This window comes from Papio anubis, chromosome 16 (genome assembly GCF_008728515.1).
Source record: "Papio anubis isolate 15944 chromosome 16, Panubis1.0, whole genome shotgun sequence".
NCBI classification, from domain to species: domain Eukaryota; kingdom Metazoa; phylum Chordata; class Mammalia; order Primates; family Cercopithecidae; genus Papio; species Papio anubis.
In genome coordinates, this window is record NC_044991.1 from 14,876,787 (window position 1) to 14,904,377 (window position 27,591).

General features: G+C 38.8%; 1 protein-coding gene across 33 annotated transcripts in view; it reads left to right on the forward strand.

The window, feature by feature from the left end:
• RBFOX2 (RNA binding fox-1 homolog 2) overlaps positions 1-27,591 on the forward strand; it is a 359,885-nt gene that overhangs the window by 244,163 nt on the left and 88,131 nt on the right. For 4 of the 33 annotated variants that reach the window (XM_017945282.3, XM_009217213.4, XM_021921492.2 and 1 more), the window contains exon 1: positions 12,021-12,414. The exons of 22 other annotated variants lie outside the window; for them this stretch is intronic. In XM_017945282.3, the coding sequence (XP_017800771.2) occupies positions 12,388-12,414 (27 nt within the window). In that variant the 5' untranslated portion in view covers positions 12,021-12,387. 7 more of the 33 variants (XM_009217203.4, XM_009217202.4, XM_009217205.4 and 4 more) reach the window with 7 other exon arrangements.

Here is a 27,591-nt window from a genome sequence, read left to right on the forward strand (position 1 = left end):
TGTTATTGTACAGCATTGGTTTTTTTTATTGCTTTTCACAAATATTTTGTTTGCAGTTGGTTGAATTCACAGATGTGTAACCCAAGGATAAGAAGGGCTGACTGTATGTTACAATCCCTTAAGGTGTGGCAAAGCACATCTGAAACGTTACAAGGCTTTGATAATCTCTGTTAAGAATTGTCAAAGTAGGGTTTTATAGTTCTGATGGTGAGAGAGACTGTAAAACTTTATTAAGAGCAACACACACACACACACACACACACACACACACACACACACACATACATATATATATTTTTTTGAGATGGAGTCTTGCTCTGTTGCCCAGGCTGGAGTTCAATGGTATGATCTTGGCTGCAGTGGTGAGCCTCCGCCTCCTGGGTTCAAGCAGTTCTCCTGCCTCAGCCTCCCAAGTAGCTGGGATTACAGGGTGCATGCCACCAGGCCCAGCTAATTTTTGTATTTTTAATAGAGACAGGGTTTTGCCATGTTAGCCAGGCTGGTCTCGAACTCCTGACCTCAAGTGATCCACCTGCCTCAGCCAGCCTCCCAAATTGTTGGGATTACAGGTGTGAGCCATCCTGCCCAGCCAAGAGTAACTTTTTAAAAAACGTTTTTCTGTGTGTGAGAAGTTGCTTACAATATTTAGTTTTGTGCTGTACCATTATTTTGCTTTTTGGCTTGGCCTATGTCCTTATCTATTTCTCCCATAAACTGTAAATTCATTGGCAGCAGAACTGTGTTCATTTCTCCAGGGCTTAGTACAATATTTTGTATGCAATAGATGTGCAATGAATGTTTTATTAATTGTACTGAATAGATTTATTCTTATTCTTCATGTGTAATGCACATAGAATCAATACCAGCAAATTGAAGATAATCGAGTATAGTGGTCCTCCTAATCTGTTAGAACTGAGTTCAGGTAAATGTTTAACCAAGAATACCATCAAAATGTGCTAAAGCCATTTTGACTCTTAAAAATCTGTTTCTTCTGAACAATCCTAAAATAAATTACATTGACCATAAAAGGAGAAGAATTACACTGATGGGGCGGGGGGTGTGGATGGCATGGTAATACTTAAATTCTCACAGATGCCCTCACAGTTGCGTTTAATCCTCATGGTTTAATCATCCAGAAGCATGTTACAATATTACTGGCTCACCAAGATTAGGGGCATCGTAGCCCCTGAAACTTATTTAGAATTATTTACCATTTTGAACTTTTGAATGCTTGTCCCAAATAGAAGATTTCGTGGGATCAATAGTTGTAACTGGTTTGTCTTTTAGTAAACATTTATTTTCACTGTCTGCTCACTCTATGTCCTTTTTCTAAGAATTACTTAGCAGTTATCTGATTTTAGGTGGGCCATTTAGGCTCTGAAGGCCAACTCTTTAACCTATTGTGCTTTGTCAGACAAACCTAACACCTGTCCATGTTTGTTACTGCTTTTAATATCTGTTAGAGAAATATGTGTGCACATGTGTGTTTGTATATAATGGTAGGGTGGGTATAGCAGCTCCCTAAAAGGAGAAAAGCAACTGGCTTTTCTGAAAAGACCTTTCCACCCCCACCTTTTTGCAGACAGCCGGAGTTAATCCTTCCAAGTTTGACTGGAACAGCTGAGCAAGTGCACCCTGCATATCTGGAGGCCTCCAGTGGACTCATGTTGCCTCAGAGTTGGGGCCACTTTCTTCTTTTCCAGTGCTGATCCTGCCAGCTGTCCTAGCCTCTGTTAAAGCACAGCGAGGGAGGTGTTAAATGATACAAAAACATACAGTGTCATGAAAGGGATCCCTTTACTGCATGTATCAGTGTGACTTTTTTCTCCCATTCCTTTCCGTAGCAGAAAGGTTTTATACTGTTAATCCTAACACCTGTCTCTGCTGGAGACAGTGAGAAGGGTGTGTGTGTGTGTGTGTGTGTGTGTGTGTATAAGAGAGAGAGAGAATGCGCATGCGTGCACACGGGTACATGCCCCCCTGCCCAAGAAAGAATAGAGTAGTAATACCAGTCCCATCTGCCTTTCCGTGTCCTGGATTGGGAGTATTCTCTGACGCACTTAAAGCCCGGAACATATATATTATTTTGGCTCCTGGATACCTTAGACTTCCTACCGTGTTTGTGTGCCAGTGTAAGGAGCCTGTGTTCCCTTCCCTGGCTGTCATTCTCTGCCTCTTGAGTTTCTGGTTGAGTTGTCAATTTAAAAACCAACAGTAACAGCAAATCTCCAGTGTAGTTTTCAGTCTGTAACTAGTAACTCAAAGCTTTCTGCTTTTTTCTGAACATCTCTTCTGTGTATTGTCACATTCTATTGGGGTGGAGGCCTGGTCTCAACCAAGCTCCGACTTCATCAGCTGAGCCAGCATACCTATCTGCGTAGACTGGAGGTCAGCGAAGGATTTTTTTGGTGCTACCTAGCTCCTTTGGACAGGACAGCCAGCTCAAACAAGGCAAAAACTTAGACGCCTTTTGTACTGTCCTTATCTGAAGATTTTTTCCCATTTGCTATGTATGGTGTATATTGTATGGATTATCAATATCCTGTTGTCCAGGTAAGCTAAGGGTTATAATTTCTAGATACTGTTTGATTGATGTGAAGTTTTATGGTGGAGTGAAATGCCTACAGGCTTTCTGTCTTTTGACCGGGTACCATTGAGGGCCTAGCTTTCCCAATGCTTTTTGCTAATTTACTGTAATAAGAGGAATGAATTTATGGTATTGGTGGCCAGACAAAGGTGGTTGGCATTCACCCCTAGAAGTTCTGAAACTTTGGAGAGATTCTGTGTGTGTGTGTGTGTGTGTGTGTGTGTGTGTGTGTGTGTGTGTTTTGAACCGGGTGGGCTGAACAATATAAATGTAACATAAGAAAATCAGCATATTATAATAAACTTTAGGCTTTGTTTTGAGCAGACAAGAGGCACAGACGGCAGTTTCCAAATGTTGTTGTATTTTCCAGAAAGATAATATATAAAGTAGAGGGCATCTTTCCCCACGAAGACTATTTTTAGTCTAACATTTTAGACTGTTTTGTGATGGGATTAGTGACATCTTATTTGTTAACTTGTTGCAGTCTAGAATCGGAAAATGTTAGGTCATTACCAAGCGTATTTCTGAATATCTTATAGTAAGAAAAATTGAAGTTAGGAGTCCTGGATTCTGGTTCCAGCAATAGTGTTAAACACCACCATGTTCGTGCTCAAATAACTTCAATTTTTCTTGACTTTAGTTTTGTTGTATTTAAAATGAAGGAGTTGGGCCGGATGACCTCTCAGCTATCATGATTTTTTGAAATATTGTAATCGAAACCTAGAATAAGAAAAGAAAAACAGTTAATACAATTAATTCTGAATTAAAGATACTACTTGGTCTGTCAGTTTGTTTTAGTTTGTTTGTGTTTTCATGTTCCTTTAATTGTTTTTTTCTTTCAAATGGCCATTTATCTAATAATTAGCACCTAAGTTGCAGGTTGGACGGGAATGCATAGAGTTAAAAGAAATAATGGACTAACTAGTACATTTTATTAGGTATTTTGGGCTTAAAGGCCCAAGCTATTTTGGATTGGGCCTGTTGAATAAGCTCTCTGGAGTAAACTCACAGCTTTCATTCAAGTCGAAAGCTATCAGTAGTGCAATCATATGGCAGTGGCTGTGATTATGCTTCTCTTTAACTATATTCTAATACATTGATCTATATTATATGTTTTATATTAATGATATAACTTTCTGTTATTTTGGATTATTCAAATTAAGAGTATTTTATACTTACCATAATGAGGTTTTGATATATGTGTGCATTTCGCTTATCTATGAACTATATCTCTACTGACATAAAACAATAGCTTGGTCTTTGTAACAGCTTAAGGCTGGAAGTGTTATGAGACTAGATTAGAAATCTTTTTACAAGTAATTATTAATGTGCTTTCAATGAGAAACGTCTGTGAACAGTAAATCTCTGACCCACAACTAGCAAAGTCTGGGAATTATAGTAACTCTAACATAAGTCCAATTCTTTCAGGAAAAAGTTGAAAAAGTAAAAATGTTTCCCAAGTGAATTGAAGTATTGGAGATATATGAAAAAATAATTACAGTATGTAATTGAATTTATTGAGGAAGGAAATTGACCATCTACCCCTCCCAGTTTTGGGGTGGATTAAAGAGTTCCTGTTCAGAAATTGATGAAAGTCTTTTGCAGCAAAATTCTAATCAATATTCATAAAAGATGAATTTTCCACCCCCAATTTTTTTTTGGTTATTAATATTTAGTACTGATAAATGTAGTGCACAGTATTTGAAACTACACTTTCCTGGCTTTACTCCATTTAGTAGGTTTATTCTATCTGAAATTAGGTCCTTCAGAAATGGAGGTAATGGGATGTTAAAATGTAAGGGTTTACTCTCCATTCCACCACATAGGAAAGCTAATGGGATTAAAAAAACAATTTTAAATTGAAGGATCCAAAGCTATTTTACAATCTTATTTATTACTTTTTTAAAGTAAAGTTTTTTTTCAGTGCATTTATAAATGAGTAGTAGATGGTTGGTTACTACCCAAACTCTTAACTACGGTTATAAAATGTTCTTTTTAGCTTCTGTTATATATTCTTATGCTTAGTTAAATTCAAGCTTTTCATTGCATAATGCTTGCAGTTTCATACTAATGCGTTATGCAGTTGGACATTATGGAGGACATGATTGAACAGTATTTCTTTTAATGAAAGGTTTTACATCTATTTTTAATTAAGTTATTTCTAGAATTGCTAGTTTTGAGTTAATGAAACAAAGTGAGTTCTCTTCAACAGAAGGTTCGAAAGTATTTTAGGTACTTGACCTTTCATTGCTCTTATTGTTAAAATCATGCCTATTTTAAGAGTGTGCCATTGAAAATGATTATTGTATTAGTTATAATTTTTGTAGAACCTAGTCTGGCCAAATTAGTTTAAAATCAGGCAGAGTAAGGAGATACGGGCTTGCTTGTGATTTAAGGGACGATGAATGTAGTCTCCCTGCCCAGACAAATCTATTTAAGAAACTGTTCCTGAAATTATTCTTACAGGCACTCTTTCGGATTAAACATTTACTGCCTGTGATCAGATGGTTAAAATGTAACTTGGTGCAAGTTAAGGGTATTGTCTTTTATCACAGGTTTTCCTTAGGCCGTTTTCCTTAACCTGTCATCCAAGTGGCGAACGGGGCAGTTGGAGGAAGAGGAAACAGGGTCTTAAATTATTGGAGGTATAGCTGAATTTCCTGATTTGAGGGTTTAGGGTAGCGGAGGACAGCTTAAGGATATTAGGCATCTAGAAGAATGAGACAGAAATTTACCTATCTAAAGGACACTTTTTCTTTTGAAATGGAGTTTCTTTCTTGTCACCCAGGCTGGAGTGCAGTGGCGTTTTCTCGTCTCACTGCAACCTCTGCCTCCCGGGTTCAAACAATTCTCCTGCCTCAGCCTCCCGAGTAGCTGGTATTACAGGCGGGCATCATCACACCCAGCTAAATTTTTTTTTTTTTTTTTTGATTTTTAGTAGAGACAGGGTTTCACCATGTTGGTCAGGCTGGTCTTGAACTCCCACCCTCAGGTGATCCACCTCCTCGGCCTCCCAAAGTGCTGGGATTACAGGCGTGAGCCACTATGCCCAGCCTAAAGGACATTTTTGATATGCTCAGGTCTGCAAAATCCTATAGAGTATATTAGGCTCTCCATTTCTTCATGGAAAGTTGACCTTGGTGTTTAACAGTACACACACACACACACATTATATAAATTTATTTATATAATTTATACTTATATAGTTTATGTAATTATATTAACTTATATAGTTTATACTTACATAGTTATGTAATTGTATTAGCTTACATAATTTATACTTATAGTTTATGTAATTAACATATGCAAGTTTATACTTATATAGTTTATGTAATTATATTAACATATACAAGTATAGTTTATACTTACATAGTTTATGTAATTTTATTAACATATGCAAGTTTATATAATTTATATAAGTTAAATTTATTTTCTCATTCTGAATTAGTTTATTGTGTACCAGCTGTTTTTTGAGTACCTACTGTGTGCCAGATACTATGCCAGGCACAGGGACATTAGTGGTGAACAAGACAACAGAGTTTCCTGTAACTAAGTAATAGAGGCATGGCATATTCATGGCATGTTGTTGGATAAACAGTACTCTTCAGTTTTCACAGATTAATCATGAATTAACTTCTTGACAACCCAGTTATTGATAAATTTGTTTACGTCCCATCCGTTTTCGTATTTGTTTAAGAACCTTTTCCTTAATCTCTCACAGGGATGTGTACAGTGTACACATACTTTCAGTTGTTTGTATGACTCTAGTTATCTGGGGTTTGGGATTTCTTAACGATATGAATAAGTTACGCAAATACATATAGTAATTTGTGAATTAAATTTTTTGATTTGCCTGGCCTCACGGATGTCTTAGTTTATGTTATTTGTGGTTTTGTGCTAAAGGTTTGACTTTGGGGGACAGGAAATAAATGAGAATTGTTTTTTATAAGCCTGTAAGATGTAAAGCAGTTGATTTCAAATTTCATGCTCACTTTTTTTTTTTGGAATGGTGAATGGGTTCTATATAACTGAACTCGGCCTAGAGAAATAAAGTTAGGAAAATAATAGAGTTAGCTGTAATTTGACTTCATTTATGTTAAGGGGAATGTTGGGGCAAAGGATATTAAAGTGGTATTGTATTAGAGGTGCTTCTGGAAAGGTATTTAATATCTGTTAGGTGTAAATTGTTATTTACACTTAGTTAGGGTTATTGTTTGGGGGCATGCTGTGAAGAGCCTTTATACCAACAAGTTTTTATTATTGCAGGAAATGCTCTCCCTTTAATGTTGCCTTTCACTTGGGTGTCAGAGGCAGCCTGGGAAAGTTGGAGCAAGCCCTGCCTTCTAGACAGGGACTCTTAGATCTGCTTTTATAGCAGTACTGGTATGTGGGTGGAAGGTAGGGAAGTTGAGTCACTTCTGTATGACAAGAACACCTAAAGTTGTTTTTTTTTTTTAAATGAGTGAGTATTATTTTGTCTAGAATCTGAACTAACCTAATAAAATTGAAAATAAAGCCTTTCTCCCACTCTTTTTGTGCATCTTCCTTTCAGCTTCAGATTTCTGAAAGATACTGAAGATAAAACTGAAGTAAGGCCAGGCGTGGTGGCTCACACCTGTAATCCCAGCACTTTGGGAGGCCAAGACGGGTAGATCACCTGAGGTCAGGACTTCAAGACCAGCCTGGCCAACATGGTGAAACATCATTTCTACTGAAAATGCAAAAAAAACAAAAAACAAAAAACTGCTGGGCATGGTGGTGTGTGCCTGTAATCCCAGCTACTTGGGAGGCTGAGACAGGAGAATCACTTGAACCTGGGAGGTGGAGGTTGCAGTGAACTGAGATTGTGCCACGGCACTCCAGCCTGGGCAACAGAGCGAGACTCTGTCTCAAAACAAAAAAGTGAAGTAAATGTATAAATTTGAAGATATTTCCAAGTACGCTCTTGGAAGAAAGAATGCTTTTATAATATTTTGATAACTACATAGGTGCTCTTCATTTTGATATATCCATGTGTGAATAAATAAATGGCTAGAGTAATAGAAATCAAGGCATTACTATTTTATTTCAACAAACATTCATTTAGTGTGTATTCAGATACTGGGTTAAGAACTGGGGATGTAGTATAAAACATGATTTCTACCCTCAGACTGCTCATATTCTAGTCATAGTTATGCAGAACAGTAACTCCAACAGTTATGTACCATGGATTAAGTGCTAAGGTAGAGTATGCTCACAGATAAGGGGTACCCAAACCAGATGTGGGAACAGGTGGGGTCAGGAAAGGCTTTCTGGAGTAGGGGATTTCTGAAGTAAGCCTTGAAGGATGAATTACCCATATAGTTGGCGATATTCAAGGGAAGAACAGAAACATGGTGTTCAGAAGAGATGTATGGGCTGAAAAATAGGAATGTGGGAGCCGTCAGGGTAAATTCTTGGTAACTGAAGTGACAGAATGAGTTGGAACACCTGGAGCAAGTGTGGTCAGCAATGTTAACTTCTTGGAGGTTCAGACCCTTTTGAGAATCTGATAAATACTACAGATCCTCTCTGCATGGAAATGCAAAGAAGAAAAATTTCCACTGGGCTGCCCATGTTAGGAACCATGCACTTTGGGTTAAGAACCTCTGGTGTGCAGTAAAAAGAGATCTGAGGATGACACCTTGCAAGTAATAATAACAGTTGAGAGGATGGTAGAGGAAGAAGAGTAAGATGGAGAAGCGGGTGAACAGGGAAAGAGGAAAGTCAAGAAAGTATCATTTTAAGTTAAGGGTGAGAGTTTCCCAAAGGGAATACCAAATACCACAGACGAATCAAAGAAGACATAAAATGTCCATTGAATTTGGCCATCATCTGGAGGTCTTCGGTGACTTCAATCAGGTAAATTTCAATTGAGTAATATGGAGGAAAGGAAGCTGGGGTTCTGGAGATTGGATGAAACACTGAGGAAACAATCAGAGTTGAGACTATAAGGAGAGGTGCCTCTTTCCTTCATTTGTTTATTTAATAACTATTTCTTGAGTACTTACCACGTTCCAGACACTGTGCTGGAAGCTGGGGATTGGTCTATGTAGGCCTCCTTCATTAGCTGACATCTCATTGTGCCCACCCTGTTCCAAAGCTTCCCAGCCCCTGCCTGTCTCTCTCCTCCCAAACACACATACAGGCAATGTCCTAAAATGATTTTCTCCTTGGTACATTACCGGACACATTCAGCCACCAGGGGACTCCAGTTTTGCTGGGTCAGACCCAGGCTGCTCAATTGCTCTTCTCTCTCTTGGACACCAGGGAGCAAATTGTCCTCTATAATGCCAGGGACACACTTCAAAATATCATTGTGCCAGCCAGACCTCACTATGAGTCTGTCATTCAGTGAGTTTATAAAAATCATTGTAACTTTTTTTTTTTAAGCTTGTACCAATTCTTTCTTTTTTTTTTTTTTTTTTTTGAGACGGAGTCTTACTCTGTCGCCCAGGCTGGAGTGCAGTGGCCGGATCTCAGCTCACTGCAAGCTCCGCCTCCCGGGTTTACGCCATTCTCCTGCCTCAGCCTCCCGAGTAGCTGGGACTACAGGCGCCCACCACCTCGCCCGGCTAGTTTTTTGTATTTTTTAGTAGAGACGGGGTTTCACTGTGTTAGCCAGGATGGTCTCGATCTCCTGACCTCGTGATCCGCCCGTCTCGGCCTCCCAAAGTGCTGGGATTACAGGCTTGAGCCACCGCGCCCGGCACCAATTCTTTCTTGTAATAAATTTTTAAGCCTATTTGCATTGGGAAATATTGGTTCTAAATGTAGAAAAGTAGCATGAATCCCTGGCCCGAGGAAACCTTTATCCTAGTCTTAGACTTTTTGCATGTGGGGACCCCTCATTTTAAAAACAAAACAAAAAAAACTCCTTGGGGCCAAGATGTATAGAGGCTGCAGTCACACCTAAGCGTCAAGGTAGCTGCTGCTTTTCTAAGGATAGGTGTGAGGGCGGGGTGGGGGGGTGGGATTCTATCTTCTTGGTGCCCCAGGCTTTCTGTGAAGAATAGTGTAATAAACCAGAGGATGCAGAGAATGATATACAGTGATTCCGTGGTTTATTCCAATTATTAAACCTGAAAACACAATTATCCCATTAGTATGATTCAAGATTTTTTCCAAAAATACACTGGGTTGCTCTTGCTTCTGGTGAAACTCACCTGCCCATTTTCTGCTTACTCACTTTGTCTTTAAGAAAATTTGACTGCTTTTTATCTCCTTCTGATTGGCTTTTCAGTTGCAAATTCAGAGAGTACTATATATTCTGTGTTCCAGGTCACTTCTAAAAAGTGTTAAATGAGAACAGGCCTAATACTTATCTATATTACTTTACCCAGCATTTTTCTTAATATTTGAAGATCTCATTCTTTTAAAAATTATTACTATGCCGGGCACGGTGGCTCAAGCCTGTAATCCCGGCACTTTGGGAGGCCGAGACGGGCAGATCACGAGGTCAGGAGATCGAGACCATCCTGGCTAACCCGGTGAAACCCCGTCTCTACTAAAAAATACAAAAAACTAGCCGGGCGTGGTGGCGGCGCATGTGGTCCCAGCTACTCGGGAGGCTGAGGCAGGAGAATGGCGGGAACCCAGGAGGCGGAGCTTGCAGTGAGCCGAGATGGCGCCACTGCACTCCAGCCTGGGCGACAGAGTGAGACTCCGTCTCAAAAAAAAAAAAAAAAAAAAAAAAAAATTATTACTATGGATTATACTACAAGTATACAGATATCTGTAAAATGCACAGAATAGAGCCTGACATACTATGTTACATCAGTTTCTCCAGGTTCCACAGATGGTCTTGTATTTCCTGTGTTCCTTTCAGAATTGTTAAAATGCTTATTAATTTAGGAGTGGGTGTAATGATGTTGTATTGGCAGTGTGCCAGCCAACGGTGTTATATAACACATTTTTTTTAATTTAAAAATTTTAAAAATGTAATTCACAATAGAGACAGGGTTTTGCCATGTTGCCTTGGCTGGTCTCGAGCTTCTGGGCTCAAGAAATCCGCCAGCCTTAACCTCCCAAAGTGCTGGCATTACAGGTGTGAGACACTGCGCCTGGCCAATAGAGAACATTTTTAAAAGCCTGGTCCTGCATGTTGCCAAACAATCCTTATGGAGACAGCAAAAAACTATGTATTCTCAGTGTGATTTGCTATTTTGAATTTAGATTTCTGTAGATGTTTATTTTTTAAATGGAGAGCTTGGATGTTAGCTGTGGGCTTGTAAAAAATAAAAATAGATAAAAATTAAAAATGGGAAGCTTAATTTTAGAATTAATCTTTTTAACCTTTGGGTAGTTTTTTAGAAAGTATATCCTAAAAATACATAGCATAACTAAAATATCTCATAAATCCTTTAGGATGAGCTCCTATTTATTAGAATGCTGTAAAAAATTAGAAAATCTTAATTTTATGAGACAACTGATAAACTTATTTTATAAATTGCTTTATTTGAATGTTTTATAATATAAAATAGGAAAATTATGAAGTTTATATGCAGAAGTTAAAGATTTTTCCAAGATCACTAGTAAAGGGCAGAATTAGACCAACTTCTGGACTGAACCACATCTTTGATGCATTTTTAATTATATTATTTTAATAAGGGAACTTTAAAGAAACTCTTATTGTCAATATTCTCCTAAACCTGTATCTACAGCACTCTGTAACAATTACTATTTACAATAATGACAAAAATTTCCAGGGTATATTTAAGAAAGGATTTATCTTTTTCAATAAAGGCTGAAACATAGAAGGCTGGAGGAAACAAAGGGTGAATTTTCAGTTAACCAAAATTTTTATTGAAGCTGGAAGCCATAAGGAAACTTGCATGCACCTTTGTGTATACCTTAAGTTTCTTAAGTAGTCATAGTTGTAGATACCTTTTTCAGAGTCTCCAGGTTTTTTTGTAGTAGGATAAAAATCATTTAAATTAACTCTCTTTACCTCTCTCCTCTCTTTTAGTCCTTTGCTCTCACTAGGCTGTTTTGGTCTTCTAGGACAAGCAAGTTCTTGAATATTCCTGTTCCTTGAAAAACCTTCTAGTTAGTGGTCATGTAATAGCTCCTCACGTCTTCACATCTTCCTCATTAAATCCACTGCATCTATAAACTGTACATCAGTAAAAATGTTTTATTAATATTAAAAATAATTTTGTTTCATTTCTTATTTATTAGACATTCGTGGCTGGAATCTCTTAAATCTGTATTAACTATAGTAAGCTGCTATGAAAGCTTCCAGTGCTATATAATTAATTCCATCATCGCATCCTTAAAATATGCCAGCACATGGCGCTTGCCCCTCCCTCTTTCTCCCTCCCTCCCTCCTCCCCCCTTCTCTCTCTCACACACACACACACACGCACACGCACACACGCACACACGCGTGCGCACAGCGCACACCAAACTGCCATTCTCCAGCAGGCCTGCTTCTGGAGTTGGGAGATGTCAGCCTGCTGGGAGGGGGTGGGGGGAGGAGGAAGAGGTGGGGCTCTACTCTGATTAATTACCTTAGGCATTCAGGGGTGGGGCTTCCTTCAGCCATCTGCCTGAGATATGGGAGGGAGCTGGAGAAAGAAGGAGGGGGAGAGACTGCCAGAGAGGAAGAGAAAAGAAAGGAAGAAACATTAGAAAGAAAAAGGAAGGAAAACGGTATAAAGGGAGATCAATTACCCACCCTTAAATAGCTAGACTGGGGGGGGAGGGGGGTGGAAAGAAAGCTGTGGAGGTGTGCCCCAGCACGGCTGCTTTGAAAGGTTTATCATCTATCCGTTTGGTTTATGGAGAAAAAGAAAATGGTAACTCAGGTAAGATTTGTGCTTCCTCGGTATGTTTCTTTTCTCCTCTCTGGGATCTAAATAAAGGTTTGAGGGTGGAGTATAGTCAGAAGAGTTTTAATTATTATTGTCTTCTTAGAACAGCCCAGATGTATTGTTATTAGCTGAAAAGTCTGTGTCTGTTGAGTCCGCATATGTGTGTGTTATGTATCCGTATCCTTTCTTCCCCCTCCCTCAACTCCATAGCAGATTCCTGTTTCCTGTACTGTGCAGCTGTAGCTCAGGAAAGACCCTGTGGGGATTTGTCTACCTCTTTGTCTTGGTTCTGAGAAGAGGGAGGGAGAGAAAGACTGCAGAGGTAGGAAGAGATTCTTGTAGACTGCCAAAAAGAGGGGAGCAGGATTCCTTTTAAGAATTTCAGAAGAATTTGTGTTGTAGGGAAATCTGATTCCTTATTCACTTTGGTTTCTCAGGATTGGCTATGGAATTGTAGTTTTGCTGTTACTCTAAACTGCTTATTAAAAATGAAGGTTAGGAAAGAATGTTTCATTTTCATGGCTTTGTTACTGGCAAAGATTTTCAGTAGGAGCATTCAGGTGTAACAGAGGCAGGTAGAGCCCTCCTTGACAGGAGAACAAATCTGAATGTATAAATCACAATCACACAGGCTTTAAAATACATTTGAAGGAGAGAGAGTAGGAAATGGAAGATATCTCTCCTCCCTCTCTCTCCCCTCTCGTTCTTCTCTCTTCTCTCTCTCCCACTCCTCCTCACTCTCTCCCCCAACCCCCTCAATCCCCCTTTCTCTCCTCCTCCTTTTCCCCTCTTTCTCCCTGCCTCTCTTTGGTTATGCCAGGCAATATCTCATCTGCATTTTAGCAAGTCATTCCTGACAAATGGAAAGGTGAATGCTCTTCCACAGTTCTCCCTGGCAAGGCAATTTTTCTTGTTAGCATCCTTCTGTATGCCCCATTACCCTTTTTCCTTTATGTATAGGTTGAGAGGAAATGATGAGGCTCTGATTTATCCATGAGAAATCATTTACACTATAGAACATTCAAGTCCTTTAGTCTCAGACTTAAGATCAGTTTCACTCCAGGTTTCTATGCTCTGTGGGGAAATTTCATCACTGGACAGTGCTTTCCTTTTAAGGAGGTTGCCCTTTTTTTGTATTCTCTCTTCTCTTCCTCTCCCAGTCACCACCGGAGGGCGAGAGAACCAGCTAGCTATCAGCATAGAGGCATCATTTTAGGAGCTGGAATCCTGTTTAGTTATATAATGCCCTGCAGTGCTGTTTGGAAGGAGGGAAACCTGTAGGGAGATTTTCCCATTGTGACCTGGAGGAAAGAGAAGTTTCAAATGTATCTTTTCAAAGTAATTTTTCACCAAATCTGAGTTTAGAAAATTTCAGCAAACTCCTTCCTCTTTTGGAAAAGCAGAGAAGCTTTTGAAATATTTCTCTTCCACGTCTTATCCCCTCATCATCAGTCTAATTACCTCTTTTGAAATACTGCTTTATATTTTTAAAAAATTTTTACGTAAAAGAGAAATCCTGTTTCTGGATTCTCTTTGTTGCTTGGGAGATGATACTTGCTTGACCTTAGAGCCCTCATTCAATTTTTATTAACTGGCAATATTAGAGGGTAACAGCTCTCTTCTTTCTTAGCAATTACTGAAGGATTTTCAATGCCTTGACTTTTCATTATGTATTTTTTAAACCAGTGAAAGAATTATCTAAAATGGAAATTTGTATAATGAGTTTTGCCTCATGGAACATTTCACCTTAGTTTCTAGAGGAGCTGGTAAGTGTAGTGTATGTGAGCATGAAGTTAGAGTGCACATGCTTATGCACACTTAATATTGTGGTTGTAATAATTAGTATTTAAAGAAGCCATAATTTTAGGAAAGAAGTAGAAGAAATAAATGGAAACTGGAAAGAGAGATTCTGGGGTGCCTAATAATTCTTATAATAAAATCACCATGTTTTATCAGGATGTGCTAAATATTGAAGAAAAGTTATGAGTTTTTGCCCATCCTGAAATTATACAACTGGAAAGGATAGAATATCAAATTTGAGAATTTTCAGTATTCCAGCCTATTTGTTTTGTTGTATATACCTTCTGTGTTAATGTAATGTACATAGTTGTTAGTAATCTAGGGGGAAAAATTCAAAGGAAATAACCAGCTGGGCCAAATCTTTCATTTGTCCTGTGGTTGTGTTGTGTTGTGTTGTGCCTGCATGTGTGTGTGTGTATGTTTGTGTTTGAGCCAGACATCCAATCCCAACATTTGATAATGACCTGTCACATAAGCTTTCTCAATATAGAATGTCTATACTGATGGTTACGGCTGGGTTATCAAAGTTAAATGGTTTATTACAACGTAAGAGAGATGTTTGGATATGTTTTCACTGTTTTGCTACCTAGGTTCTTTGCATCTTCAGATGATACCATTTCTATAGTCCCCAGTTTCCATTGCTCAGTTGTCGGAAAAGGGCTTTCAGTGGATGACTTTTTCATCATACCATATTAGATCCTTGTCAGTATTTGCACAGTGTATGCACTTTATTACTACATATGCACTTTATTACTACTTTTATAGGGCCTGTTTTTGTTTTAATTAAAACTGCTCTGTCGTTTATAGTAAGTAGTCAGTGCTCAGCTAAAAAGCAAATGGCAATTTAATCACAAAATTCTAATATAGCAGATAGACATGCTTATGTGATACATAAAACATTAATTTTATCGGCTGTTCATGTATATGTTGTAGGAGTATTTCACTGAGATCTCTTATTTTTGGGCATAATGACCAGATTATTGCATGTCATATTTATGAAAATAGCAACGTAGAATATGAAGGAAAGATAAATCATTCTTGTACTATGTGTAAAATTCGAAAAACAAAATTGCAAATGACTTCAACACTAATTAGTAAAAAATAAATGTTTAGCCAAACTCAAACTCAGTTATACTGTCTATTGTTGAAAGGACAAGTGGACAAGGCAGAGAGGAAAGGATTTTACAGTATGGATGTGAAAGAAAATTTTTGTACTCTACTGTGGTATAAGACTGCCAGTTTCTGTGGAACACAAAGCCCTCCCTTTCTTGGACAGCTCAGTGCTTTGCTGGCATTTTCTTCAAAATCTGTTTTCCATCAGGACCAAGAGGAGGGAAGGTGTTAGGAATAAGGGAGGTTGGAAAGGGGGTTGCTGTTCCTTTAAATAGTGCAGTGAGTCCATGTGGCAGCAGGCCGCTCTGGAGTGTATTCTTTTGTAATGAATCACCAGTTCCATTGTCTGCTATCTCCCCTCTTTGTAGCTGGAAGGCTGAAGTCTTTCACCTGAGCTGCTGCCAGTTTGCTCTTCTGTTCCTGGGTGGTTGGGAGAAGAGAAGAGGGAGGGTATTTTATGCTTTAATTAAAGACAGATAAGAGAGCAGGTATGTTTTGCTTTGTTTCATTTTCTCTTTTCCTGTTTTTGTTTGTCTGGTTTTTGAAAGGAATTGGAGTAGAGAATCTATTCTGTGATTTTGCTAAGCATATCCCATTTTCTCTGAATTCTGGAGGTCCTCACAGCATTTAGTCTCCATTTTGTGGTACTGCTTTAAAGTGATTCCATTCGGTTGCCTGCCAGTCATGCTCCCTTGCCACTCGAACCTCATCCCACCCTTCATCCACGCAGCTGCAGCCACACTGTTTGTTTTGGCACACTATCCACTTTCTATGGGCTTTGCAGGATTTGGGGAGTTGGAGGATAGGCGAGGATTGTGGGTTGGAGACTAAATTTATGTTCCTTTACAATGAAAAAAAAGCCTCACTTTTTCCAGAGATTTGGTTTCTTTCTGAATTCTTCTACATTGCTCCATATCTTTAGTTATAACCATTTCCTCGCCGAGGCCAAGATTGTCTCTTGAAAAGTATTGCTTTTCTAAAAATTACTTAACTTTCTTGAAAAGATACCCAGAATTTCATAAATGAAGCTATGATGAAATCCAAGCACTCTTGACTCATTAAATTGTTTTTTCCGTCTTAGTCACCCCCTAATCGCACACACTTTTTTCTTTCTTTTTTTGCCCCTTTTCTCTTTTTTTCCCTTTATCTTTCTCCTTAGTTTTGCAGTTGGGTCTAGGTAAGCTTAATATTTGACAACCTACTACTTAAATTTGTATTGCTACAGAAGACATCTTCATATTGAACGGTAATGACATTCCTCATTCCTCTCAGTGATAAGGCGTAAGCTCAAATTCCTGGTTTTGTTCCTCCAGTTTTCTATTCTCCCCTGAGAAATTCCAAACTCTGATCTACACAGATTGCCATATGCAAACAATTTTATCTCTCTCAAATTTGAACTTTTCATCATGGAATTCCTTACCTAGGGATTGTTTCTTGGACATCTGTTTATAATAGACAGATAGTTTCTGGGAACCAGTCATACTAGATGCTACAGCACCCTTTACCCACCCTGGTCTCCTTCTGGTATACCGTTCCTCTCTGGGATCTGACATTATTGGTATCCCACACGTTCCCTTCTGAAGTCATAATTCCTCACTCTTTGTTTTCAACATTTCCAAACCACTGTCAAATCTTTTTTGAACGTTTCCTCCCAACATTTTGTATGTGAAATCTGCCAGGCACAAATAGAAGGCTCCCCTGCAGTAAATACTTTGCTCTTTTGATTGTAGCACCCTTCTTAGCGGGCTCCAGTGTTCAGCCTCTTCTAGGCAGTCAGAAATGCTGCATTCTGCCATCACGATGTATTGTGTCTATTTCCCAGACTCTTACATGTTTCTCTATTACTATTAGAATGATTAAATTCAGGAAACTAATTCATTAGAGGTCATTGCCAGAGTGAGTCATTTAAAATGCAAGTCTGATTTTGTCATTCCTGTGTTTATACCTTGCAGTTGCTCCCCTTCAGTCTCTGAATAAAATCCTGTGACCCTGCATGATCAGAAATCTGGCTATCTCTCCAGCCTCATCTCCTGCCATCCTTTTCTTGCTGTATTTCATTCTAATGACACTGGCCTCTTTGCTGTTCTCTTAACATACCTGAGACCCTCCTTCTTAGGACCCTTCTGCTTTGCTGCGTGCCCAAAATGCTCTTCCCACTGGTACCCATGTAGTTTGTTCTACTCTCGAATATTTCTTCTCAAGGGAGACCTTTCCCTTAACTTTCCTAGCTTAAACCAGCACTCCCTCGTCACTCCTACCTTCATTCTGCTTTTTCTTCACTGGTCACTGATTTTAGTTCTTATCATTGATTGTTATATGTTTGTTGTCTGTCTCCTCCCCAACCCCGAACAGAAGCTCCCTGAGATCAGGATCCTCGTCAGCAGTCTGTTGTATTCCCAGTGTGTAGAACAGTGCCCGGCACATAGTCATAATAAAAATAGCTAATCTTTGTATCTGCTGATGATGCATTAATATCAGATACTGTTCTAAGCACTTTACCCTCATTAACTCATTGAGTCCTCTCAGTAACCCTGTGTTATCTCCATTGTACAAAAAGGAAACTAGGCATATGATGGTTAAGTAACTTGCCCAAGTTCAGACAGCTGCTAAGAGATCTTGTGGGGAATGATATCTAGACAGACTGGCTTAGAAATTGGTATTCTTAGCCACTGTATGCTACCCCTTGTAGGTATTGGGTATTCAGTAAATATTTGTTGAATGTGTGAATAAATTAATTTAGTTGAGACTCTGATTCATTTCTGAAATTTCCATCCCTGACTTAAGACTTTGATAAAACACTTGCAGTAACGGAATTCATTGTTGAATAAAATGGCTTCATTATTATAATATGTAATAAAGTATATATTATTTTATGAAAAAAATATTAATATTGTCTAATAATGCTAAATAATAATGCAGAGTACATACTGTGCATTAAGCACTGTCTTAAGTGCTTTACATATTTTAGGACATTTATTCCACTCAGCAGCCTTATCTACTTACTCAGCAGTACTGTTAATGTCCATGTTGTAGAAATTAGGAAATCCGAGGAGTTTGGCTCCAGCATTTCTGTTCTTAACCACCACTAATAATGACTGTTATTAAAATAAGTCTTTGTTTTTGCTTACCTACTCTGTGCCAGTCAATTTTACATACATAGCACATTTACAAACATAATTATTCACATTATGTATCACTTGTCAGTCATCTTTGAGGTATGTGAGGTTTTTCCCATTTTTTGCATGAGACTTTGAGATTCTAGAGGTCAGGCAACCTGGCGACTCTGGAAACAGAGAGAGAGACGTTTCAAACTGGAGATCTATTTAGTCCCAAATTCACATGCTCTTCCGTTATACTGTGAGCCTCATAAGATAAATAGTTCCATTGTTGGCCATGAAAAGTAGAAAAGTGTTCTTTATGAGCTGAAATCTGTTTTCATTATTGTCTTCTCATTCCTTCTCGATTTCTCATCTGGAGTTACATTGAGTGGTTTCATGTCTTCTACATAAAATCCAAATATTTGAAGATACTGCTGAATGTTCCCTTTAATCTTCTGTTGCCTTGCTTATTTTTCCTACTTCCTTGAATTATTCCTCATAGATATGAAAACATACGGTTTCCAGAATGTTTACTGACTGTCCTGGACTAATTGCATTAATTTATATGGATGATTTATCATTTATGTCTAATTGCTAAGTAAAAATATCAATTATGATTACTTTTTAAGTTTTATTGATACATAATTATACATATTTATGGAGTACTTATGATATTTTATACATGCATACAATGTGTAATGATCAAATCAGTAATTAGGATACCCATCACCTCAGATATTTATCATTTCTTCGTATAGAGAATATTTCACATCTCCCCTTCTAGCTATTTTGAAATACATAATAAATTATTGTTAACTATAGTCACTGTGTGTCGAATATTAGAACTTCAACTTCCGCTTCCACTTCCTCTTCCTCTTCTTTTTCTTCTTCTTTTTTTTTGGAGACTGAGTCTCACTCTATTGCCCAGGCCAGAGTGCAGTGGTGCGATCTTGGCTCAGATCTCGGCTCATTGCAGTCTGCACCTCCTGGGTTCAAGTGATTCTCCTGCCTCAGCCTCCGAAGTAGCTAGGACTGCAGGTGCACGCCACCACGCCTGGCTAATTTTTGCAATTTTAGTAGAGACAGCATTTCACCATGTTGGCCAGGCTGCTCTCGAACTCCTGACCTCAAGTGATCTGCCCACCTCTGCCTCCCAGAGTGCTGGGATTACAGGTGCGAGCCACCGCGCCTGGCCAAGAACGTATTTATTCTAACTGTGTTTTTGTACCCAGTAACCAACCTCTCTCCATCCCCTGCCTCCTTCCCAGCATTTGGCAAACATCATTTTACAGTTATGAGTATTAAGTATCATATCTTTGTTATAAATGTTGTTTTATGATAACATGTTTGGCTTTAGTCAGTTTCTTTTTTGTGTTGTTTTTGAGACAGGGTCTCACTCTTTCACCCAGGCTAGAATGTAGTGGCATGATCTTGGCTCACTGCAACCTCTGCCTACTGAGTTCAAGTGATTATCCTGCCTCAGCCTCCCAAGTAGCTAGGACTACAGGCGTGCGTCACCATGCCCAGCTAATTTTTGTATTTTTTGGTAGAGTTGGGGTTTCACCATGTTGGCCAGACTGATCTTGAACTCCTGACCTCAGGTGATCCACCCGCCTTGACCTCCCAAAGTGCTGGGATTACAGGCATGAGCCATTGCGTACAACTGGCTTTAGTCAGTTTGTATAGCACATTGAACATCTAGTAGTGTTGGCAATTTACAATTCCAAAAATGAAGGGATAATACCTTGAACTCCTAAAAAGAATAAATAGAATATTGTTTTTCTGTCCACTATAAAGCATGCTCTCAGCTGATTGGCAGGAATCTACCTGTCTTTTAATCTCTGAGTCTTGCCCTGATCCCTCAAAGGTTACTGTCACTGAGTAATGGAAGTCAGTGATTATTTTACGATATTATAAATGAATGTTTTATGTCCACAAATGATACAACTGTATTCTTTTTTCCTAATGTTAATTATGATTCCTTGTAAGAAGTTTGGAAGAGACAAACTGGGACTTAAGTGAAGGAGATTGGGTTTTGAAAAGACTCTTAACTTAGAGCAAAGATCCATGAACTTTTTCTGTAAAGGGCCAGATAGTAAACAATTTTGGCTTTGCAAGCCGTGTTGTTTCTATCACAACTACCCGGCTTTGCTGATGAAGCACTGAAGAAGCTATAGATGGTAAGTAAATGAATGGTTAGTTATAGCTGTGTTCCAGTAAAACTATTTATGGACACTGAAATTTAAATTCCATGTAATGTTTATGTGTCACAAAATATGATTCTTTCAACTTTATTTTTATTTTTATTTTTGAGACAGAGTCTCACACTGTCCTCCAGGCTGGAGTGCAGTGGTGCGATCTCGGCTCACTGCAAGTTCCGCCTCCCGGGTTCACGCCATTCTGCCTCAGCCTCCTGAGTGTCTGAGACTACAGGTGCCTGCCACCATGGCTGGCTAATTTTTTGTATTTTTAGGAGAGACAGGATTTCACCATGTTAACCAGGATGGTCTCAATCTCCTGACCTTGTGATCCGCCCACCTCGGCCTCCCAAAGTGCTGGGATTACAGGCGTGAGCTGCCGCGCCTGGCCTCTTTTAACTATTTAAAAACATAAAAGCATGCTTAAGTTGCAGGTTATATAAAAGTAGGTGGAGGGCTGGCTTTGAACCACAAGCTATAGTTTGCTGATCCCTGACTTAGAGGGATACAGGACCTCGCAATTTCCTTTATAGCGTAGGTAAAGTTTTCCCGTATAGCTTCATGACAGAGAGACAGTTTTGAGTGGTTCTGGCAGGTCATCATGGATCCCTGTTACAATAGAATGAATCCCCTGATTTGCTCTCTTATTTCCCCAGCCCCAGAAAATACGAAGATTCTTCTTCTTTACTTCCTTTCTCCATCTATATGCTGTATTTTATACCTTCTTGCTTTTTGTATACATTTTCATATTTAAAAAAAAATACATTTTTCATGTTAGTTATCAGCTATATAACAACATTTGGGTCAGTGACAGACTGCCTACACAATAATGGTTCCATAAGATTATAATACTCTATTTTCACTGTCCCTTTTCTATATTGAGATACACACATACTTAGGTTTGGGTTATACTTGCCTACAGTATTCAGTATTCAGTATAGTCACATGCTGTACAAATTTGTGGCCTAGGAGCAATAGGCTACGCCATATAGTCTAGTCGTGTAGTAGGCAATACCATCTAAATTTGTGTAAGTACACTGTGTGATGTTCACACAAAGACACACTTGCTTAAGGACACATTTCTCAGAACATATCCCTGTCATCAAGTGACACATGACTATTATTTATTACTTTGGGCCAGAATGCATTTTTCTCCCACGTGATTAATTTGTCTTTAAAGATTCAGCTTAGACTTCACCTACTTCAGAAATCTTTCTATCTCACAGAGTTGTCCCTCTGTGCTTCATTAGCATTCTATATGCATTTTTCTTATAGCTTATACAGTACTGTAATTGTGAGTGTATTTCTGTTTTTTTCCATCAGACTACAGTTTCTTTCAGGATTGGGACTATATCACCAGTGTTAGCATCTGGCAAATATTCTTTTGAGTTAATTAATGATTTTTAACTTGCTAATTCATTGATAGTGTCCTCTTTTGAAATGTTGAATGGGAGAGTTAAATTGGGTAGTCACTTATAACTTAATGCTTATTATTTAAACCAGTTAATACTTAACACACATGTACTTTGGGAAATACATGCTTTACATAGCTAGAAGATTGGGAAGATTTTGGAATAAACTATTTGAGGGACACAGGAAACTCTTGTAGTATAGATGTTCTAGTGGAGGTGGAAACCTGTGTGTATGATGGTAAATGGCATAGGAGCTCTAGCCTCCTGGGAAGTCAGGCAGGAAGGAAGAAGAGCATGACTCCCGCAACTGGGGAAAGAGCATGACAGAGAAAGAGAACTGGAAGGTGACAATGAAATCTTAGGGATTGGCAACCCATGGCAAGTATACCAAATATGCTATATTGAGCATAGTCATCTTCCTCTCTGCTTTGCCTTCCACTCAAGATGGCCAAGAGTTAGATTCTTTACATACTACTTTTGAAAACTTGTTATCGCAGATATCTAGCAGATCCTAACCAGCCATTCTATGTCATTTTCAAGGCTCACTGTTCTTTTAGGTCTTTTTCCCTCCCTCTCTCTGTTTCTTTTTGGATAACTTCTATATGGTAACGTCAAATGTACTTACCTTTTTTTCCCTGCAACGTCTAGTCTGCCATTAATCCAATCCAGTGGGTGCGTATGTGTTTTTTAAATCTCAGATTATAGTTTTCATCTCTAGAATTTAATGTGGGTCTTTTTCACACCTCTCATGTCTCTTCTTAGCATGTTCATTTTTTTCCTTTTTTCCTTTTTTATCTTGAACGTATGGGACACAAATGTTTTAATGTCCTCATCTGCTAATTCTAACGTATGTATTAGTTCTCGGTGAGTTGTAATTAATTTATTTTTCTCAGCATTATGTGTTGTATTTTTCCTGCTTCTTTGCATGCCTGGTAATTTTTGATTGGATGCCAGACATTGTGAATTTTATCTTGTTGGATGCTAGATAATTTTTTATTTCTGTAAATATTCTTGAGCTTTACAGCACAACTAAGTTTCTTAGAAAAAGTTTGATCCTTTCAGGTCTTGGGTTGTTTGTTTGTTTTGTTTGTTCGTTTGTTTTTTGAGACAGAGTCTCGCTCTGTCACCCAGGCTGGAGTACAGTGGTGCAATCTCGGCTCACTGCAACCTCCGCCTCCCGGGTTCAAGTGATTCTCCTGCCTCAGCCTCCCGAGTAGCTGGAATTACAGGTGCGTGCCAACACGCCCAGCTAATTTTTTGTGTTTTTAGTGGAGATGGGGTTTCGCTGTGTTAGCCAGGATGGTCTCTATCTCCTGACCTCGTGATCCGCCCGCCTCATCCTCCCAAAGTGCTGGGATTTATACAGGCATGAGCCACACGCCCAACCTCAGGTCTTGTTTTTTAAGCTTTGTTAGACAGGACTAGAGCTGTGTTTAGTCTCTGGTTAATTTTTCCTGGCCACTGAGGCAAGACTCTGTTTAAGACTCTAATCGACGCTCCTTAAATCATTAGGTTTTCCACTCTGGCTGTTAAGAACAGGCTTATTCTTGGCACTGTGTGAGCTCCTAGTACTGTTGCCTGTATTTCTTTCAAGTGGTTCTTTCCCCAGCCTCTGGAAGTTTCACACATAGATGTGGCAGTCAGCACTCAATTGAGTACTTGAGATCTTTAGAGCTGTCTTTCTGTCTGCAGCTTTCTCCAGTACCGTCCCCTGTGCTGTCTTGGCTTCTCTAGACTTCTAGTTCTATCTTCTCAATTCATGGAACCCACCAGGTTCTGCCTGGGTCCCTCCTTCTCTGCCACAGCCTGGAAACTTTACCCATGTGATAAGTTGGGGCAGTTGTAAAGCTCAACTTGCTTGTTTCCTGACTGAGGAATCTCTGTCTTTCCTTGCCTTCTAGACAATGTCTTAAGTGCTGTTGTTTCATGTATTTTGTGTTTTTTTTAGTAGTTTCAGGTAGAAAGATAAATCTGGTTTTTTGGGGGGTTTTTTTTTTTTTTTTTTTTTGGTTTTTTTTTAAGACAGAGTCTCACTCTGTCAGCCAGGCTGGAGTGCAGTGGCGCAATCTTGGCTCACTGTAACCTCCGTCTCCCAGGCTCAAGCAGTTCTCCTGCCTCAGCCTCCCAAGTAGCTGAGATTTCAGGCATGTGCCACTATGCTCTGCTAATTTTTGTATTTTTAGTAGAGATAGGGTTTCACCACATTGGCCAGGTTGGACTCAAACTCCTGACCTCAGGTGATCTGCCTGCCTTGGCCTCCGCACCTGGCCTTAAATGTGGTTCTTGTTACTCCATCTTGATTGGAAGCCGAAGAGTGAACACATACTTTTAAAAGAAAATTAAGCAGTATCTCATTGAATATATTTTAAATTTATGATTGAAAATGAGTTGAACAGTTCATTTCAAGGAGTATTAGGGAAGAATGCATAAGATGTGTAAGTAATTATACTAGAAGGTGGAATATGGTAAATTACGTGAAAATGATGTCAATAAAGTGTTGTTAGAGGCTTATGTGAGGAAAGAGTTTGAGAAGTTTGGCAGAAGTGGAAGGCATGAGAAGAATGGCTATGGCATTGTTGTGTGTGTATGTGTGTATACGAGTTATACAAGACATTGTCTGAAATTAGAATCAAATTCTTTATTATTGAGTGAGGTTTAGTGGTAGGATAGTTTCAGAGAGTCTAGGATTGATAAAATTAATGGGGGTAAAAAAAAAGTCATTTAGCAGAAATACCTAAGCAAGAACACAGGAAAAATAAAGTTTCCATGGTTTTGTAGTTTGGTGTGATTTGTGGTCTTGCGGAAAAAGAGAAGCATCCTTTTTTCCGATGTATTACCTGCCCTTGCAAATCTTACAGAATAGGGAGGGAGAAAATTCAAAGTACTATTTGTTCACTGTGTTAAACAGTGTAGAAAATAGGGGCACTCCGGAATGTGAAAATGATGACCACTGCTGCAAACTTGATGGAACCTTAGAAAACCTCAATAAGCAATATTTAGACTCTTTGAGTCATTGCTATTTAAATGATAATCAGATTATCTATAGATTTCAATGGGAATGCATTGTGGAACTAAAGAAGTAGATGGCATTGTTTAGAGCTTTCTTAACTTCAGTTAAAATGGTCACCTGACTGTTGGTTGCTAATATAGAGCAACTGTGACAAAAAGCTTATCTCAGTAAGGTAATCCCCCCCATCCACGGTGTCCCTTTTCATGGTTTCAGTTACCCATGATCAACCATAGTCTGAAAATTCTAAGGTATGGTATTTTGAGAGAGAGTGAGAAAGTGACCACATTCAGGGAACTTTTATTACAGTATATTGTTATAATTGTTCTATGTTACTATTAGTATTGTTGTTATTCTCTTACTGTGCCTGATTTGTAAGTTAAACTTTCTCATAGTTAGGTATGTATAGGAAAAAAAACAGTAGGTGAGGGTTCAGTGCTGTTAGGAATCCACTGAGAGTCTTGGAGCATACCCCTGTAGAGAAAGGAGGCTACTATATATGCTTTAAAGTTTTCCCTCCTGAGGAACCAGGGGGCATTTTGGAAAAACAGGAAATGCAGAGGGGGGAGGTTTGTTTAATTTTACTTAGCCTATCTCTTCTGTGCAATCTTTAGTTAAGAAGAATGTGATTTTTCCCCTCATATTTGTATTGATGTGACTGTTCATGTGAAAAAGAACATGGAGAACTTATAACTCAGCTGTTAGCATTTATATTTTGGACTATGTATGCTTCCTATTTTTTCTTATTCTTTCACATTAATAGTGGTAATTATTATCTTTTTTTTTTTTTTTTTTTTAAAAAAAACAAAAAAAAAATATTTTTTTTATATTTTTTTTTTTTTTTTTTTTTTTTTTTTTTTTTTTGAGGTGGAGTCTCATTCTGTTGCCCAGGCTGGAGTGCAATGGTGAGATCGTGGCTCACTGCAACCTCCGCCTCCCAGGTTCAAGTGATTGTCCTGTCTCAGCCTCCTGAGTAGGTGGGACTACAGGCACATGCCACCATGCCTGACTAATTTTTGTGTTTTTAGTAGAGACAGGGTTTTGCTATACTGGCCAAGCTGGTCTCGAACTCCTGACCCCTCATGTGATCCACCCACCTCAGCCTCCCAAAGTGCTGGGATTACAAACGGAAGCCATCACGCCCGGCCTAGAAAATTATTCTTGAATGAAGCTGGATAGTGTAGTTGATTTAATTGATAATAATAATGAAGTTTCAAGTGAGGAAGACTATAAGTAAAGAAAAGAAATAGATATGTCCTTTTATTATTTTTTAAAGTATGCCCTGTTTGTTTAGCATTGACTTGACTTTCACAGGAAATGTGGAGTGAAAACTACAAACATTTTCATTACCAAACAACTATTAAGTATGGATGGCTTCTTTTTGGTTCTTTTATTAGCGGTTTCAGGTATCCCCTAGTTCTGTCTTCCGCAGGCCACCTTTCTTAGGATGAGGTAGGTTTTCCTGTTCAGTAGTAACAGTCTGTTTATAATAGCATTTTTGATGACTACTTCTAACATAGGACTCCAGTTTCTTCTCTAGGCTGGCCTCATTGTGATGAAGGATTCAATGTTGCAATCACTGGTTTACATTTCATTGCCATTCCTGACTGAAGGATCAGAGTCCATGGCATGCCTTATTGATCCATTTGCTAGAGATCAATGTGGTAACGGGAATTGTTTTCCTCTTTAGACTGCATTCTGATCTGGGCCACTATTCCTTTCATGAAGAAGGAGGGAGATGAAAAATTAGGCATTCTAACTGGTAACTACTTGATTTTTTCTTTTGTTTCTGAGAGTAGTTAGACCCTTGTAAATCTTTTCTGTTTGTAAGGATTTCAAATAATGTTTAGCACATAATGCTGGGTGTATTTGTAGATGGCATTAGGACTGTGACTTACAGCACATATTTAGGTTTTTTTTTTTGAGATGGGGTCTCATCCTGTTGCCCAGTCTGGAGTGCAATAGCGTGATCTCGGCTCACTGCAACCTCCGCCTCCTGGGTTCAAGCGATTCTCCTGCCTCAGCCTCCCGAGTAGCTGAGATTACAGGTGCGCACCACCACACCTGGCTAATTTTTTGTATCTTTAGTAGAGATGGGGTTTCACCATGTTGGCCAGGCTGGTCTTGATCTCCTGACCTCATGATCCACCCGCCTCGGCCTCCCAAAGTGCTGGGATTACAGGCGTGAGCCACTACGTCTGGCCACATATTTAGTTTTGATCCTTCTCTGAGTTGCTTTGCTTCCTGTAATTTAAATGTGTCTAATTTATTAAAGCATAAGTACCCAGGCGGTTTCAAAAATTGTAGTAAACACTTTATTTTCCTTTTAATCTTCTCTAATTTTCTTTTAATAAATCTTCGAGTTGTTAAAGGTTTTTTTTAAAGAAACATAAATGTTTAATAGTTATTTCACCTTTCTCAAATCTATACAGGAAACTGGAATTAACAGAACTCATTTATGGTTGAAATCTTGTTTTGCAGAAAATAAATCATGACTTCTGGGTCAAGATGATAGATAGATGCTTTCATTTGCCTCACATCTC